Source organism: Pseudophryne corroboree, chromosome 1 (genome assembly GCF_028390025.1).
Source record: "Pseudophryne corroboree isolate aPseCor3 chromosome 1, aPseCor3.hap2, whole genome shotgun sequence".
Taxonomy (NCBI): Eukaryota; Metazoa; Chordata; class Amphibia; order Anura; family Myobatrachidae; genus Pseudophryne; species Pseudophryne corroboree.
Genome location: NC_086444.1, coordinates 130,240,059 through 130,259,932, shown reverse-complemented (window position 1 = coordinate 130,259,932; position 19,874 = coordinate 130,240,059). Strand labels below are relative to the sequence as shown.

The window sequence follows — 19,874 nt, the reverse complement described above, 5'->3', positions numbered from 1 at the left end:
AAAGCTACAAAACAGGAATTAAACATCAAGCCAAAGACATAAACACAGATAAGGCAATCTGCGGCCAACAAGCTTAGAATGGCAGAGCCCTAGCTCAGCCACATGAAAGGTAAGTGCAGGCTAGAATCTACAGTAACAAGGACACATGAGATTCCGCTTAGTTTGCACACAGTGAAAGGTGCCTCTTATTCCATGTAGGCACAACCAATATTCCTGAAAGTGCTACAATGCCTAAGGTGTTGACATTACCGGGGCACTGACCAAGGCACTATTACTAGCATGTGACGAATACATACGCCCCATATTCCATCTACACCCAGTGATCGCGCTGAGCAAAAATAATTGTGGGTCCCAGGGACCCCTCTCTATAACAGATCAGGGTCCTACTCCACAATTTCTGGGTCCCACCACATATTCTAAGGGGTGAGGGCAGGCACGGAGGTGGTTAGGGGCAGGGGGGCACTGCTGGGGCTAAGGGTAGATAGACGTTTGGGCAGTACTGGGGGAAAGAAGGGGGTTGGGGGAAGGCAATACTGGGGGCAGTGATGGGGGTAAAGTAGATAGCAGTTGGGACAGTGCTGGGGGCAAGGAGGGGGTTAGGGGCAGGTAGAGCTGTAGGCAGTGTTAGGGGTATGGAGGCATCAGTACCCAGGATTCAGTGCTTCACCCCATTATCTTTTAAGATCAGCTCCTTTTTGTCCTTGTTGATGCCCTCCCGTTACAGCGAGATCCTTGAGATGTGTGTGTATGCTGGGCACGGTGTGGGTATGGGAGTGTATGTATGCTGGGCACTGTGTGGGTATGGGAGTGTATGTATGCTGGGCACTGTGTGGGTATGGGAGTGTATGTATGCTGGGCACTGTGTGGGTATGGGAGTGTATGTATGCTGGGCACTGTGTGGGTATGGGAGTGTATGTATGCTGGGCACGGTGTTGGTATGGGAGTGTATGTATGCTGGGCACTGTGTGGGTATGGGAGTGTATGTATGCTGGGCACGGTGTGGGTATGGGAGTGTATGTGTGCTGGGCACTGTGTGGGTATGGGAGTGTATGTATGCTGGGCACTGTGTGGGTATGGGAGTGTATGTATGCTGGGCACTGTGTGGGTATGGGAGTGTATGTATGCTGGGCACTGTGTGGGTATGGGAGTGTATGTATGCTGGGCACTGTGTGGGTATGGGAGTGTATGTATGCTGGGCACGGTGTGGGTATGGGAGTGTATGCATGTTGGGCACGGTGTATGCTGGGCACTGTGTGGGTATGGGAGTGTATGCATGTTGGGCACGGTGTATGCTGGGCACTGTGTGGGTATGGGAGTGTATGCATGTTGGGCACGGTGTATGCTGGACACTGGGTATGGGAGTGTATGCATGTTGGGCACGGTGTATGCTGGACACTGTGTGGGTATGGGAGTGTATGCATGTTGGGCACGGTGTATGCTGGGCACTGTGTGGGTATGGGAGTGTATGCATGTTGGGCACTGTGTGGGTATGGGAGTGTATGTATGCTGGGCACTGTGTGGGTATGGGAGTGTATGTATGCTGGGCACTGTGTGGGTATGGGAGTGTATGTATGCTGGGCACTGTGTGGGTATGGGAGTGTATGTATGCTGGGCACTGTGTGGGTATGGGAGTGTATGTATGCTGGGCACTGTGTGGGTATGGGAGTGTATGTATGCTGGGCACGGTGTGGGTATGGGAGTGTATGCATGTTGGGCACGGTGTATGCTGGGCACTGTGTGGGTATGGGAGTGTATGCATGTTGGGCACGGTGTATGCTGGGCACTGTGTGGGTATGGGAGTGTATGCATGTTGGGCACGGTGTATGCTGGACACTGGGTATGGGAGTGTATGCATGTTGGGCACGGTGTATGCTGGACACTGTGGGTATGGGAGTGTATGCATGTTGGGCACGGTGTATGCTGGGCACTGTGTGGGTATGGGAGTGTATGCATGTTGGGCACTGTGTGGGTATGGGAGTGTATGTATGCTGGGCACTGTGTGGGTATGGGAGTGTATGTATGCTGGGCACTGTGTGGGTATGGGAGTGTATGTATGCTGGGCACTGTGTGGGTATGGGAGTGTATGTATGCTGGGCACTGTGTGGGTATGGGAGTGTATGTATGCTGGGCACTGTGTGGGTATGGGAGTGTATGTATGCTGGGCACTGTGTGGGTATGGGAGTGTATGTATGTTGGGCACGGTGTATGCTGGGCACTGTGTGGGTATGGGAGTGTATGCATGTTGGGCACGGTGTATGCTGGGCACTGTGTGGGTATGGGAGTGTATGCATGTTGGGCACGGTGTATGCTGGGCATTGTGTGGGTATGGGAGTGTGTGTATGCTGGGCACGTTGTGGGTATGGATGGCGTTCTAGGCATGGTGTGCATATGCTGGACAATGAAATGGCCCATTACTTTGATCATTAAAGTCCAAACATAGTTTAGTGATAAGGGGATAATGTGGTCCTTATACACAGGTCCCACAGCTATAATGCAGGCATTAAGAAACACTTTCTCAGCCCAAGTCTTGGCACAAGGGGGGGGGGGATAGAGGTTCACCTAGAGATGGGCACAGATTATCAGCAGGTCCAAAATGTGATAGTTTTTTAAAGTAAAGAGGTCTGAAACTTTCTTGTGCAGGGTGCGCAACTAGTTGCTCCTGTCACTGCAAAGATCCCCTGTGTGCATAGACGTAGATGGTAAATCCCGCTGCTCCCACCCTCTCAGCCCTGCTACACACATCCTCTCTAGGGCAGCAGCAAGTGATCCCGGAGGTTCCTCTCAGACCGTGCAGCATGACCCCGCCGCAGGTGTGACCTGTCCCTGCACCACTATTATTACCAGCAGCCAGTGGCCACTTCTAAGGTCTGACAGGCTGAGCCAGCACGCAGTGCACGGGAAAGCAGACTGCTGAGGAACACATGTCCCTGATGCGGCAGAGAAGGGGTTACAGCATGGAGCGAGCCCACATCACGGGTTTTGAGTGCAAGACAAAAAACAACAACCGGAAACACTCACCAAGACGTGCATGGTGTTCCAGGGCGGATTTCAAGGTGACTGGGAGACGCTGTTGGCCGCTATTGGAAGAGGAGACACTGAGGGGCAGCGATTGGATGGCAAGATGCACATGTCGGCTAGTGACAGCGCGTCCTGCGGGACCCGCTCAGTTTTAAAAACGGAGTCCCTCACTGCCTGTACCGCGTAAAAATGCGCTATAGCGCGTATTTTGCGATCACTGTACACCACTCAGCTGCTGCCACTGTATACATATCAGGAACAATAACCATAGCTGCTCTTTACCTTCCAATCACAATCAATGGGGTCGATTCAATTCACCAACAGTTGAACAGCGCCGGCGCTATTCAATTCAGCTCAAGTTAAGTCAGCGAATGCCCGTTCTCGTGGACTTAACAGGTTGATTTGTCGGGAGAACAGACATTCTCCGACTTAACTCCCCGCCGCTATAACTCCCGACAGAATCCGCCACGCGCCGGCCGCACTTTTGTCGGATTTCTCCTCTTCTCCGAGAGAAGAATTCCCGACAATTGAGTGTCACTTGGCGCTGTATTGAATAGCGCCGGGAGCTAATTCCCGGCGCTATTCGTCTGTGAATTGAATCGACCCCAATGTCATGGGGCGAAAGATTAACACCTGTAATGAATAAAGCAAATCAATATTTAAGAAATGCCAGCCCTACCTAGTTCATCCCAGAGCTGCCTGTACTTGTCCGTCATCGCAGTGCCTTGTTGCCTCCATACTGAAAGGCGAGGATCAGCCATGAACTGCTCAGTTATTAACGTCAACATGCGTGCTCCATTGGAGTCCCTCATTTTTAACATCTCTCGCACCTGCCAATGAAAATGGAATTTCACAGTTAATGATAGAAAATGAACACACGGACCTCAGGACTATACATTTCGGAGGATGAAAACATAACCCTTTATATAGAGACTGCTCTGCAGCCAGCATACATTTACAAATCAGTCACAAAGGACGCCAAACCTAAAGCGCACTAATAAACTTCCAAAACCCATCATAATCTATGTGTTGTCATTTCCGGAACAGAACATTGGGAAAACTCATGATCCCAATGTACACATGGTAATGCACCTGACACTTCTATTTCAGTCAGTGAGCTTGCACACAATAGGTTCTCCATAAACATTAATACAACACTGGTGCACTGAGTCTACTACACATGGTAGAACAAGCTGTGGTCCCCTTGCAGTCACTTTTGAAATGTTCTAGAGACCATGGGAATTTTAAAATTCTCAATATCTACTCTGAAACACTATTAAAACAAAAACAGTCAACATCGTCCGGTCCCGTTTTGTGGCAGCATAATGACCACAAGCGCCTAAGGCTACCATGGACTTAGTTGCCTGGTGGCACAATGGTTAGCTTGCTGCCTCACAGCACTAAAGTCTTGAGTTCAAATCCCATAAAGGTCCTGTATGTGTGGGGTTTATATGTTCTCCCATGTTCACGAATGACATATTGACAAGTTAATTGGTTTCTGATTTTAAAAAAACGGTGTCCCCATGTGGTAGGGTAGACTGTAGGCTCCACTGGGGCAGTGAATGACTAAACCTCTTCTGTAAAACTGCTGCAGAATCTGCACGCTATATAAATAACCTAAACAATGTTACAGTCCAAGCGCATCCTGCACTGACTGACGTGTTATATAATGTATTTCCTTTGGAACAACTTATGTTGGTAGCCATTGTTATGGGGCAGATTTTCATGATCCAAGAACAGAAAAGAACACATTTTAAAAGATGGCCCCTTCTTCAGGTGTACACCATACAATTGTTTGCATGCATAGTTGGAATTTTGTGGGGGTAGAACCTGTTCTTGGTTAGCACCAGGCACACACCGTTAGTTGTGGATGTTCTCAGCTTCTGCTATAAGGAGGTAGACAAAAATGGAATTCTATCTTAATTCACATTTGTTAAGAGATTGCAGCTGGCAGTAAGAGGAGGTAATATGAAGTGTGAGCATGTATACAAATATGTATTGATAAAATAAAATGCATTATGTGAATAAAAAATGTAAAAAATAAATTTGTTTCAATTAAAGATCTCATTAAGTTGCAAAGTGTTTCCCAAGATTTGCTAAATTTTAAGCTCTAGCTTTTCTAGGTCAATGGAAACCTTAATACAAAACTAATCAGCAACATGATACAAGTCAGTCATTTATCTATGTACCCCGTATGTGTCAATGTACTGTAGTCTTTATCATAGGGGATTAACAATTAACAATATTGGTTTCTTTTCCTTTTGTAACCGCTGTCTATATACATTTGACCTGTAGGGGGCGACTTTGCAAAGGTATTAAGTAGCACTGACATAACTGCAGCTGCTCAGATGAGGGAGCACATTCAGACATTGGCACAATATATGAAGTGGCATTGTGAACCTGAAGAAATTTGCGCCACTCTATAGGATCGTTGTTTCAAACCAAAACAAAATGACCTACACTGTATAGCAAGTTATGTGTGGGTGATAAATGTAGAAAACTAAAATGTATGTACACCCCCGCAAGCCTAACATACTGGAGTGACTACTTTCACTTGCTTTAAAATATTAAAAAGGAAACTATACAACCATAGGCGGAATTCAATTGTCTTTCCCGCTGACAGCCACCAATAGATGGCACCCAAACGGAGCTATTCGTCTGTAGCTTAGTTCTGGCATGATTGCTGCCAGTGTTTGCATGTCAGCTCGCAGCCCCCGCGGGTGGCAAGCCAAAATGCGCGAAAAGTGGCCCACTTTGGTCGGGTTTAGCTGCTTTATGTGGCTAAACCCGACCTCTACGGATGCGATCAACATGAGATACAATTGAACATCGCCCCCGCAATCTCCCGTCACTTTAGACGGGAGAAAGGGCGCAATAATCGTTAAACATAGCCCATAGGCTTTACTTCCAAGCTGTTTATGTATAGCAAATAAAATTGGAGATTTCAAAAACGATTTTGTATTTCATCAACGCTTGCATTCCTACTAAGATTATGAAGACGTGCAGTAAAGGCACAAAGCACGAACCTACAAAGTTTCATAAAGAGCACTAACAAAGCATAATTATGACATGCACATCATTTCTTAACCCGAAACGTCATCCAGGCCACAAGCGGTAAAAATGTGCACATCTACTGTTAGATCTTTGTATGGCACAGCACGCCGGTCTCCAACAGCCTGTACGGGCTGAACTTAGTGCTACCAGTGATTCCTTGTAACAGTCAAAAGGTTGACACCACATGGCTGACATGTATTAAGTCGACAGTGACAAAAAGGCGATAGATGAATGGTCAACCATGCTTAAGGTCTACAGGTTTTAGAGGTTGACGTGGAAATTGTTGGGACCATGTGCTGTAAGACCTATTGATAGTCTACCTGAACAGTGTCAATCTATTAATCCACACCCCTCTTGTAACATGGCATCATAACATGTATTTCATGGAATTGTTGCATCTACAAGTCAGTCCATGGTCATGTGTACATCTGGTCACTAAAGGGGTATTCCAATGTCCCAAGCAGGACCAATAGCCGAGTCTCAAGAACATTTGCAAGTTATCTTGAATGGACTGTACTCTGACAAAGCTACATGCATAGACTTATGTGCAGCCTAAAAATCCCATCGCTTAGGGAACACCTTATTCTTTAACCATACCTTGGCAAAAAGCAGGTTGAGTTGCTTTCCAGAACCATGGTAGCCACCCTGTGAGAGGAACAACTTGACCTGTTCCTGGACCTGCTCTTCGTCCAAATGCCAGCAGTTCTCATCGTCTATGCTGGCGCCGGCTGTTGGGTCTGGAGCACCTGTTCACATGGGAAAGGGGGAAAAAAAAAAAAAAAAACACGAGTATTAATGTACAGCTAATGTATGGGGAGGCTGAGATCTGCACTATGCAATTCAATTCCAGTATTTGCTGTTTCTCTATTAAAATCAGAGCCTAAAAGTTGTGAACAGCTGTAGCCATAGATACAGCATAGACTTAAGATTTCAAAAACAGTTGGGGGACGAAATAACCGAACGTGATGGTTGCAATGTGCAGTGTTCCGGAGTGGCTCATTGCAGGTTTTGCCCTGCACATCGAAGAGGTGCACAGTAAGATGTGTAATGCCGGGGGTACCGTAAATGGCCAAGTATGCAGCACCACAGTAATGCTCGTCAGCACTCCCCTAGTAACTGAATTGCCCCTATGAAGCATTAAATACCAACAACCAACAAACAGCTTTTTAACATGAACACAACCAAATTTAAATTTTGGATTTGGTACCTAGATGAAGGCTTTTTGGACCGCCCCCACCCCAAAACCCCCTCCCAAAAAAAACATAATTCGAATGGTTGGAAAGTTGCAATACAGTTCGACCCCTGTACATAGAGGTAGATGCACAGAACTCTGGGTCAAACTATTCAAATAGTGATAAGGTTTAAAGGGGCAGATGTATTAACCTGGAGATGGCATAAGGATGTGATAAACCAGTGATAAGTGCAAGGTGATAAACGTACCAGCAAATCAGCTCCAATATGCAAATTAACAGTTAGGAGCTGATTGGCTCATGCGTTTATCACCTTGCATTTATCACTGGTTTATCACTTCCTTATGTCATTTCCAGGTTAATACATCTGCCCCAAGGTTACAACCCTTCATGTAAATGCTCCTGCATGTTACAGTTGGGTACAGCAGCCACTACCATATACTTATATGGACATATGCTTCCAACAGCACCATGCCACTACATACTGCTTGTTTATTACAATAGTTACGTTTTCGGTTTAGATATCGGAGATGCTCCATTTAGTCATGTGCCACCAGGTCTCATGTCCAAGGATTTTAACAATCACCATTTATGACAGTAATTCAGCGTGATAGGTATTGGCTGACAGTTAACTGACCACATTGCTCTAAAAGAAATTACTATTTCTGTCCTTCCAGTCATTTGACTTCTATTTGATGACCACAAAAGGTCCTTTAGAAAATATGTTTTATACCCCTTTCACACCGCACCAATAACCTGGGTCAGCATGCGGTGTGAAAGCACCATAGCCGAATTCACAGGTCGCATGACCCAGTAATTCAACCAGAGAATAATAAGAATTTACTTACCGATAATTCTATTTCTCGGAGTCCGTAGTGGATGCTGGGGTTCCTGAAAGGACCATGGGGAATAGCGGCTCCGCAGGAGACAGGGCACAAAAGTAAAGCTTTTACAGGTCAGGTGGTGTGTACTGGCTCCTCCCCCTATGACCCTCCTCCAGACTCCAGTTAGGTACTGTGCCCGGACGAGCGTACACAATAAGGGAGGATTTTGAATCCCGGGTAAGACTCATACCAGCCACACCAATCACACCGTACAACTTGTGATCTAAACCCAGTTAACAGTATGATAACAGAGGAGCCTCTGAAAGATGGCTTCCTAAACAATAACCCGAATTAGTTAACAATAACTATGTACAAGTATTGCAGATAATCCGCACTTGGGATGGGCGCCCAGCATCCACTACGGACTCCGAGAAATAGAATTATCGGTAAGTAAATTCTTATTTTCTCTATCGTCCTAAGTGGATGCTGGGGTTCCTGAAAGGACCATGGGGATTATACCAAAGCTCCCAAACGGGCGGGAGAGTGCGGATGACTCTGCAGCACCGAATGAGAGAACTCCAGGTCCTCCTTTGCCAGGGTATCAAATTTGTAAAAATTTACAAACGTGTTCTCCCCTGACCACGTAGCTGCTCGGCAGAGTTGTAATGCCGAGACCCCTCGGGCAGCCGCCCAAGATGAGCCCACCTTCCTTGCGGAATGGGCCTTAACAGATTTAGGCTGTGGCAGGCCTGCCACAGAATGTACAAGTTGAATTTTGTTACAAATCCAACGAGCAATCGACTGCTTAGAAGCAGGTGCACCCAACTTGTTGGGTGCATACAGTATAAACAGCGAGTCAGATTTTCTGACTCCAGCCGTCCTTTAAATGTATATTTTTAAGGCTCTGACAACGTCCAACAACTTGGAGTCCTTCAAGTCGTCTGTAGCCGCAGGCACTACAATAGGCTGGTTCAGGTGAAACGCTGATACCACCTTAGGGAGAAAATGCGGACGCGTCCGCAGCTCTGCCCTATGTCGAATGGAAAATTAAATAAGGGCTTTTATAAAACAAAGCCGCCAGTTCAGATACTCTCCCGGCCGAAGCCAGGGCCAGTAACATAGTCACTTTCCATGTGAGATATTTCAAATCCACATTCTTTAGTGGTTCAAACCAATTGGATTTGAGGAAATCTAAAACTACATTTAGATCCCACGGTGCCACCTTAGGCACCACAGGAGGCTGTATATGCAGTACTCCTTTGATAAAAATCTGGACCTCAGGGACTGAGGCCAATTCTTTTTGGAAGAATATTGATAGGGCCGAAATTTGAACCTTAATAGATCCCAATTTGAGACCCATAGACAATCCTGATTGCAGGAAATGTAGGAAAACGACCCAGTTGAAATTCCTCCATCGGAGCACTCCGCTGCTCGCACCACGCAACATATTTTCGCCAAATACGGCGATAATGCTTCGCGGTGACTTCCTTCCTTGCCTTTATCAAGGTAGGAATGACTTCTTCTGGAATGCCTTTTCCTTTTAGGATCTGGCATTCAAACGCCATGCCGTCAAACGCAGCCGCGGTAAGTCTTGAAAAAGACAAGTACCCTGCTGAAGCAGGTCCCTTCTCAGAAGTAGAGGCCACGGATCGTCCGTGACCATCTCTTGAAGTTCCGGGTACCAAGTCCTTCTTGGCCAATCCGGAGCCACTAGTCTTACTCCTCTTTGCCGTATAATCCTCAATACCTTTGGTATGAGAGGCAGAGGAGGAAACACATATACCGACTGGTACACCCAAGGTGTTACCAGCGCGTCCACAGCTATTGCCTGCGGATCTCTTGACCTGGCGCAATACCTGTCCAGTGTTTTGTTGAGGCGAGACGCCATCATGTCCACCATTGGTTTTACCCAACGGTTTAATAGCATGTGGAAAACTTCTGGATGAAGTCCCCACTCTCCCGGGTGAAGGTCGTGTCTGCTGAGGAAGTCTGCTTCCCAGTTGTCCACGCCCGGGATGAATACTGCTGACAGTGCTATCACGTGATTCTCCGCCCAGCGAAGGATCCTGGCAGCTTCTGCCATTGCCCTCCTGCTTCTTGTGCCGCCCTGTCTGTTTACATGGGCGACTGCCGTGATGTTGTCCGACTGGATCAACACCGGTCTTCCTTGAAGCAGAGGTTCCGCCTGGCTTAGAGCATTGTAGATTGCTCTTAGTTCCAGAATGCTTATGTGAAGAGACTTTTTCAGGCTCGACCACACTCCCTGGAAATTTCTTCCCTGTGTGACTGCTCCCCAGCCTCTCAGGCTGGCCTCCGTGGTCACCAGGATCCAATCCTGCATGCCGAATCTGCGGCCCTCCAATAGATGAGCCTCCTGCAACCACCACAGAAGGGATACCCTTGTCCTCGGCGACAGGGTTATCCGCAGGTGCATCTGAAGATGCGACCCTGACCATTTGTCCAACAGATCCCTTTGCATGGAATCTGCCGAAAGGGATTGCTTCGTAAGAAGCTACCATTTTTTCCCAGGACTCTTGTGCATTGATGTACAGACACCTTTCCTGGTTTTAGGAGGTTCCTGACCAGGTCAGATAACTCCTTGGCTTTTTCTTCGGGAAGAAAAACCTTTTTCTGAACTGTGTCCAGAATCATCCCCAGGAACAGCAGACGAGTTGTCGGCATTAATTGGGATTTTGGAATATTCAGAATCCATCCGTGCTGCTTTAGCACCTCTTGAGATAGTGCTAAACCCATCTCTAGCTGTTCTCTGGACCTTGCCCTTATTAGGAGATCGTCCAAGTATGGGATAATTAATACGCCTTTTCTTCGAAGAAGAAATATTATCTCGGCCATTACCTTTGTAAAGACCCGAGGTGCCGTGGACAAACCAAACGGCAGCGTCTGAAACTGATAGTGACAGTTTTGTACAACGAACCTGAGGTACCCCTGGTGTGAGGGGTAATTGGAACGTGGAAATACGCATCCTTGATGTCCAAGGATACCATAAAGTCCCCTTCTTCCAGGTTCGCTATCACTGCTCTGAGTGACTCCATCTTGAACTTGAACTTCTTTATGTACAGGTTCAAGGACTTCAGATTTAGAATAGGCCTTACCGAGCCATCCGGCTTCGGTACCACAAAAAGAGTGGAATAATACCCCTTCCCTTGTTGTAGAAGAGGTACCTTGACTATCACCTGCTGAGAATACAGCTTGTGAATGGCTTCCAAAACCGTCTCCCTTTCTGAGGGGGACGTTGGTAAAGCAGACTTCAGGAAACGGCGAGGTGGCTCTGTCTCTAATTTCAACCTGTACCCCTGAGATATTATCTGCAGGATCCAGGGATTTACCTGCGAGTGAGCCCACTGCGCGCTGTAATTCTTGAGACGACCGCCTACCGCCCCCGAGTCCGCTTGCGAAGCCCCAGCGTCATGCTGAGGCTTTTGTAGAAGCCGGGGAGGGCTTCTGTTCCTGGGAAGGAGCTGCCTGTTGCTGTCTCTTCCCTCGTCCTCTGCCTCGTGGCAGATATGAATAGCCCTTTGCTCTCTTATTTTTAAAGGAACGAAAGGGCTGCGGTTGAAAGGTCGGTGCCTTTTTCAGTTGGGGAGTGACTTGAGGTAGAAAGGTGGATTTCCCGGCCGTAGCCGTGGCCACCAAATCCGATAGACCGACCCCAAATAACTCCTCTACGCATCGCCTGTCCACTGTCGTGTCCATAAAGCTCTTCTGGCCGAAATGGACATAGCACTTACCCGTGATGCCAGTGTGCAGATATCTCTCTGTGTATCACGCATATAAAGAAATGCATCCTTTATTTGTTCTAACGACAGTAAAATATTGTCCCTGTCCAGGGTATCAATATTTTCGATCAGGGACTCTGACCAAACTACCCCAGCACTGCACATCCAGGCAGTCGCAATAGCTGGTCGTAGTATAACACCTGCATGTGTGTATATACCTTTTTGGATATTTTCCATCCTCCTATCTGATGGATCTTTAAGTGCGGCCGTCTCAGGAGAGGGTAACGCCACTTGTTTTGATGAGCGTGTTAGCGCTTTGTCCACCCTAGGAGGTGCTTCCCAGCGCTCCCTAACCTCTGGCGGGAAAGGGTATAAAGCCAATAACTTCTTTGAAATTAGCAGTTTTTTATCGAGGCACCCCACGCTTCATCACACACGTCATTTAATTCTTCTGATTCGGTAAAAACTACTGGTAGTTTTTTCACACCCCACATAGTACCCTGTTTAGTGGTACCTGTAGTATCAGCTAAATGTAACATCTCCTTTATTGCCAAAATCATATAACGTGTGGCCCTACTGGAAAATACGGTTGATTCGTCACCTTCACCACCGGAATCAGTGCCTGTGTCTGGGTCTGTGTCGACCGACTGAGGCAAGGGGCGTTTTACAGCCCCTGACGGTGTTTGAGGCGCCTGGACAGGCACTAATTGAGTGTCCGGCCGCCTCATGTCGGCAAACGACTGCTTAAGCGAGTTGACGCTATCCCGTAATTCCACAAATAAAGGCATCCATTCTGGTGTCGACCCCCTAGAAGGTGACATCCTCATATTTGGCAATTGCTCCGCCTCCACACCAATAACGTCCTCATACATGTCGACACACACGTACCGACACACAGCAGACACACAGGGAATGCTCTATACGAAGACAGGACCCACTAGCCCTTTGGGGAGACAGAGGGAGAGTCTGCCAGCACACACCAAAAAGCGCTATATATGACAGGGATAGCCTTATGATTAAGTGGTCCCTTATAGCTGCTTTTATATTAATATATTGCCATTTATTTTGCCCCCCCTCTCTGTTATACCCTGTTTCTGTAGTGCAGTGCAGGGGAGAGACCTGGGAGCCTTCCTGACCAGCGGAGCTGTGACAGAAAATGGCGCCGTGTGCTGAGGAGATAGGCCCCGCCCCTTTTCCGGCGGGCTCGTCTCCCGCTATTTAGTACATTTAGGCAGGGGTAAATATCTCCATATAGCCTCTGGGGCTATATGTGAGGTATTTTTAGCCTTTTTAAAGGTTTTCATTTGCCTCCCAGGGCGCCCCCCCCCCAGCGCCCTGCACCCTCAGTGACTGCCGTGTGAAGTGTGCTGAGAGGAAAATGGCGCACAGCTGCAGTGCTGTGCGCTACCTTAAGAAGACTGCAGGAGTCTTCAGCCGCCGATTCTGGACCTCTTCTTGCTTCAGCATCTGTGAGGGGGCCGGCGGCGTGGCTCCGGTGACCATCCAGGCTGTACCTGTGATCGTCCCTCTGGAGCTTCATGTCCAGTAGCCAAGAAGCCAATCCATCCTGCACGCAGGTGAGTTCACTTCTTCTCCCCTCTGTCCCTCGTTGCAGTGATCCTGTTGCCAGCAGGAATCACTGTAAAATAAAAAACCTAAGCTAAACTCTCTAAGCAGCTCTTTATGAGAGCCACCTAGAATTGCACCCTTCTCGGCCGGGCACAAAAATCTAACTGGAGTCTGGAGGAGGGTCATAGGGGGAGGAGCCAGTACACACCACCTGACCTGTAAAAGCTTTACTTTTGTGCCCTGTCTCCTGCGGAGCCGCTATTCCCCATGGTCCTTTCAGGAACCCCAGCATCCACTTAGGACGATAGAGAAAAAGCAGTGTTATTCCTGGGTTGAATACCAGGTCAATGGCAGCGTAAACGGGACCCGGTCACTACAACAGGGAGAGGTGGCACAGAGATGAGCTCATCTCCCAGCCCCGTCTCCGCTCCCTGCCACTATGGCAACCCGCCAGGCATATTGCCGGGTCAGGGAAGCCGGCGGCAGCGTCCACTGCCAGATCCCTCCCGGGAAGGACACGTTTCCAATTTCCGGTGGGATCCGGCATTGGCGGTGTGAAAGGGGTAGTACTGATATCAGACAATCGGATGATGCCAGAACGACTGCCAGGTCTAACTTGGCCTGCAAGGCGGCAAATAGACGCATTATACAGGAAAACATACTCCAGTGTGATAGCTACACCAGGTTTTCTACAGATAGTCATTCATTTATGGTAATGTCAAGTAATGTATGATTTGTGACATTAAGCTGCCACTCCTCACTTATGCACCAATCTTACACGTAGCTGCCAATGTCTTTCATGTCTTTATTCTATTTCCTTGCCAACCCTGCAAAATGGTTAATGGTTCAACAGTGTTATGTATGTTCTACCCGTCTTTCCAAAGCTCCAATAACCTACTGTGAACGCGTAAACGGATTGCTGCTACATAAAATATAAATGAAAAACAGAGTTGATAAACGTATGAATAAGACAGGTGATCGATGTATCCGCACAGCAATCTTCCGCCAATACTTCCTGCAGTCAGTTAGGGTGTCTGACCTTTGTGCTTATTGCATTTTGTTTGCTCGTGTTTATTATAACCTGTGCTCTCTAAGCACTGTTTTATTAAATGACATTTGTGTACTAGTGTTTATGCTTCCAAAATGACAGTTTATCCCACAGACATTCTGCAGCATTGTACAGAAAGCATTACTGTAGCACGGAAGGCCCTCGCTCTAGTTGAGCTTACAATCTAACCTCCATATTTTATAACCTCTACATTCATTTGGATTTTAACATGTTCTGATGTACTCAAAAAATTCTAACCAAGTATCCGGCAGCTTGTTGAACGGACTTTCAAAAGTGGTAACGTGTGCTCACACGAAACTCATCACATCTATACATCGATAAGTCGTCCTGCTGTAACACTATCACTTATCTGAAGGGAACGAGTAGCTTGGTTGGCTCGTACATCAAGACGTCAAGCAAACAATGACACGACATGGCCAACCCTTGAAACATGGAGTAGTGGACACATCCCAATTCCTCACGTTAGTGCATGAAACCTCCATGTGTAAAGTTAGTTTATGGAAGGGAACTTGCAATGCCACATAACCAACCTTCTAAGCCTCCACTTGCTGTGAAATACTGTATTATCAAAAATAGGCGATATTCAATTGTTTAGAGAGCAGGCAGTCAGTAGATGTAGTACAACGGAGCAATTCAATTGCTTTCCCGTTTGGGCAGCAACTGGCTGCCAGCTAACGCATTTCAGCTCGCACCCCTCTGGGTAGTGGCAAGCTAAAATAATCAAAACATGACCCATTTGAGCATTCAAGCGGGACTTTCTGCGTCAGACCCATTAGTTGGTCAGGTTTAGCGGCTTTACGCAGCTAAACCTGACCCCTCTGGGCGCAACAAGCTCGATAGTTAAGCACAATTGAATATGCCCCCCACCCCCAAAAAAATTAATTAATTTAAAAAAAAAAAAATCTTCCCTCACTTTAGACAGGAACATCGGAAGCAAAAAACAATTGATTATTCTCAAATCTAACATTGTAACACCTGTACTGTCAGTCTGGTGTGTGCTCTTCAGAGCTGGTCAATATGGGACGGGTTCCGCTTTTGTGAATTAAGGTGTAACTACAAGATTTAGTGGTGTTGCTGCAACACACCTGTGACTACCGAGCACAGCCAAAACAGCTCCCATAACATACCTGAGCACTGAGCTCATAGCCCTGCAGGTAGTCTGGGAACAAAGAGCGACTGTTAGCCAAACAAGCAGCTCCTCTCTGCAAACTATTAGGACATTCTTTCCCTCTTATTAGCTCCCCCTCATTCATCAGCCTGCGGAATACACAGCTCCAGCCTGAAAACACAATGCAAAAGATGCAAGAGTCTACAGGGAAAAGCCCATACCTTACACTGCAACATTTGTATAACTACAGGGAACAGCATTGCTACAAAGGATTACAGTAGACGAAAATAAATTCCCCTATGCAAATCTCTGCATCAGTCTTTCACATAGAACATTAAAGTGAATGTTTAAGATCATAGTACTATAACAAGCAATCAATAGATAAGAAAGATTGTGCCTTATGGCTTGTACAAAGTCTAATTTCAATACATCACCAACTGGTTCTGCAGTCACCATGTGACAAGTTTACCAGCTGAAAACAGACTGACAAATGTACACAGGATGCGCCACAAGTATTTTATCTTCGGGTGTGGATCATTAAGTCAAAAGGGTCAAGTGAAAAGTTAGACACCTGAAAAGGTCAACAGGTAGAAAAGATCAACATGGAAATGGTCGACGCAGGTATGTTTTTTTTTTTTTTTTTTTAATATGTGGGTGTCATTTTGTATGTTTAACCGTGTGACCCCAATTAGTGTACCGCTTCACTCAGGTTACTATTCCCAATAGTGGGTGGTCTTCAGTTTGCCGGCTGTCGGGATCCCGGCGCACAATATACCGGCGCCGGAATCCCGACACTATCTCCCTCTTGGGGGTCCACGACACCCCTGGAGGGAGAATAAATAGCATGGCGCGCCACCGTGCCCGCTGCGTGGCGAGCGCAGTGAGCCCGCAAGGGTCTCATTTGCGCTCGCCACGCTGTCTGTATGCCAGCGCCAGGGGGAGATGTTGAATTCAATTGTTTAATCGAGCCTGGTCTCCTGTCTAAAGTGATGGGGGTTTATGGGGCAATACTCAATTGTCCCCACTTATCGCGCCCATTAGAGTCGGGATTAGGCATACTAAGTACCTAAAGCTAAGACTAATAGGTGCGAGCGTGAAAAAGATCAATTTGGGCGCCCAAACGGATCTCCATTCGTGCATCTCAGCTCGCCACTCCTGGGGTGAAAACGTTTTTCATAACTAAAGATTTATTTTTTATCTCCGAAAAAGTCAGAGTGGCACTACAGAACTGAAAGACATTCAGGTCCTCATCCAGCTCCCAACCACGTAGTGGTCCAGTAACCACAGCCTGTACCCAGCTATGCCACAATGGAATCAGTGGGTGCGCCATCCTGCTGCAGTCACGTAGCTAAGACAGCAGGAAAGGTGGGCACCCAAGAGCAAGTCCCATTGTTCACCTACCTATAAAATCAGGCTCTGTTAATACATCCAGTATCATAGAAACTACAATCTTTCAGATGAAAAGGAGCAGATAGAATTAGCTGGGGGTTGAGTCGCACAGTCCATTTCTGCAGGTATAGTGCCCTAAACTATCCCACCCCATGGCAACAGTTAATGCTTATTCCTGCTTGCACCCCTGGGGATGTCCAAACAGAAATGAGCATTTGCTGCAGACTTAAAACTGCTCACGGGTCTGTAAATTGAACAGATGCGGGCACTTTACCCACAGGAACACACCATGTGATTTAACTCGCACTGATTTGATTCTGCTCACAAAAGGTACTTTCAGGTAACACACAGGGAAGATAAGGACTGAGTAGATGTCACAACTATAGCACCTGAGACAAGTACATTGAGCCCTACTTACTGAGAAATTAGCCTTTTAAATATACACACAGTGGAAAGCGTTAGAAATCCAATTTGTAACAATGCTTAAAATTCAACATTTCCTAGGAGCCACAAGGTGTACGCAGTGCAGTACACAAGGCAGACCTAAAGACCCAATGCACAACAGTGAGAAGCACACATACAAACACTGCAATAAACCAAAACCAGACCATGACAAGTACAGGAGATAGGGAAGAGAGCAACTCACTGTAACTAGTCAGCGGGCAGTGGCGAGTCAGATAACCGTGATCCTGTGCCCACTGTAAGGGTGAGCAGAGTCGCACAAGGGGAAAGGGTGACAAGGACCACTGGTGGTAAAGACAGGAAGAACAAGATGGACGAGGGACCTGTCCGAGTGCTTATAGTCTACAGGGATGTGGTAGATACAATACTCCCAATCAGAACAAAAAGCCACATAGGAGTAAACTGAAGGGCAAGGATGTCACCTTGTCAAATCACACTGGAGACAGGACTGGAATGTGTTAAAAGTAAGATTACTACCAGGGCATGTATTTGGTACAGTTGTACTTTAGACTAAATGTATTTGTTTACAGCAAACATTAATGCATTTGTTTTAACTACTTTGACTAGATTACGTTCAGCTGTCAACCTGATTAAGAACCAATGTGGGAAAACACACGACTGGGGCCCTGTTAAGGGCATAAGCCAAGGACTAAACTTACAACGGTGCCCTGTGAAAATATTGCATGGGACGTTACGGGCAAAACAACGGCCAGTCATACATGAAAGTCTGACAAAGATATTACGACGCATCATTAGACTTAAGGGCCCCATACACTACCACGACATGTCGCGGACGATCACCCGCGGCAGCCTCCCGAGGGGCAGGATCGCCCACGATACATCGTATGCTGTCCTTTTACATACAATGGTATCTTGGGCGATCCTGAGCAATCCCAGCCACACCTGCGGGGTCGGACCAGATTGAATATGTAGCACATTCAATCTGGAGGATCCGATCCAATGCTCGCGGGAATGCGCATCGGATATGCCTACAAAATGCCCGATTTCATCAGATATATCGTGTTGAATGCCTGAAATCAGATAAAATCGGGCATTATCCCTCTAGTGTATGGGGCCCTGTACGTAGAAGACTGACAAAAGTAACTAGTGCCATACGGGTCCATTTCTTGTAAAAAAAGTGCAGTGCTGACATGTCAAATGATACTAATTAAAAAGTACACTACAGTCTCCAATTCTTTCCAGACTTATCCTTTTAAGAACATAGCTAAATATACCAAATAACCAGCTTTGATTGTCCTTTAACATGACTTCAATGGACGCACATAATCCATGCCGCCTAGATTTGACAGCGATTTGTTTGGTCTAATCTTGCAGCACATAGCTACAGCATATTCACCAATTCTGCCCACTGAGAACAAAAAGCTTCGTCAATGTGGGACTAATCCGACAGTGAACACACATTTCAGGATTAATGCATTAAAAGAAGCTTTAAACTTCTCAGCCAATCATAACAAGCGTCTCATTTTATGCTTTGATTCATTCATACACTGTTCATTTCACCATCTTGTGTTCACTTGCTGGCTGTGTGTATTCAAGCACTGGTGATTTCTGCACATCTCCTGGGTTTTGTTTGTAGAATCTTAACGATTACTTAAATCATTAGACAGAATAATGATGATGGTACATCTCAAGATTGTTTTTATATTGTATTCTGCACATACACTCTTAAGAGAATTCCCTTAACTGTTCCTTCACTGGATGATTCATCCTGTTTAGAATAAACAAAATAATTTGCATTGAAACCTTACCAATTCGCTGTAGAAGCAACAACACAAATCCATGGGATGATCTAAATGCTGCCTTACAAATGGCTCTTGCAGCAGACACAGGAAAGACGGACCGGTTGCAGGGTTCTGGGGGAGTGGAAGGAATGAGCTTCTGCACGGATACACTGCTGCCTTTGGATTTACAAGGGCTAGGATAATCCTGTCAATATATTATAAAGAGGTTCGTAGCTCTGTTTTGTAACCAAGCAATGGACCTGTACTGAGGGGCATCAGGCTAATCTTTTGATAGTCTCCAACTGTCATCTTGCCTTCACTTCAGTAACAGCAGCCCATGGAGTTCTACTCTATACAGAGGTGTAGACATCTTAGGTCCCAGTGATCCAGGATAGGGTCTGCAGACACAAGTTTCACAGATACTTTGTCGTCAGGTACCAGAACGCATAAATATAAATTCAACAAAGCAAATATAAAATTGTAGTATGGCTTTAAATGGATGTCAAATATTAAGATCGGAAAGGCATACGTTCAAATAGAAAAAGGGATTTTTGGTAACTTACCGTAAAATCTCTCTGATTCCATCTGGGGGACGCTGCGCACTTACTACTGGGTGTGAGTGTGGGTAAAGGAGTTTGGCACAGAACCTATAGAAAAGTAACCCCTCCCCCCCTCCCCTTAAACCCTCCCATCTCCAGCCTGACTAACCAGT

The 19,874-nt window shown here is 46.6% G+C and overlaps 1 protein-coding gene across 1 annotated transcript in view; it reads right to left on the bottom strand.

Annotated features, from left to right (window-relative positions):
• Positions 1-19,874, bottom strand: part of ZSWIM6 (zinc finger SWIM-type containing 6) — a 199,711-nt gene that overhangs the window by 48,359 nt on the left and 131,478 nt on the right. The window contains exons 3-4 of the mRNA XM_063962936.1: positions 6,670-6,818; positions 3,698-3,848 (exon numbers count right to left, since the gene is read on the bottom strand). Coding sequence (XP_063819006.1) covers positions 3,698-3,848; positions 6,670-6,818 — 300 coding nt within the window. The remainder of the gene's footprint in view (positions 1-3,697; positions 3,849-6,669; positions 6,819-19,874) is intronic.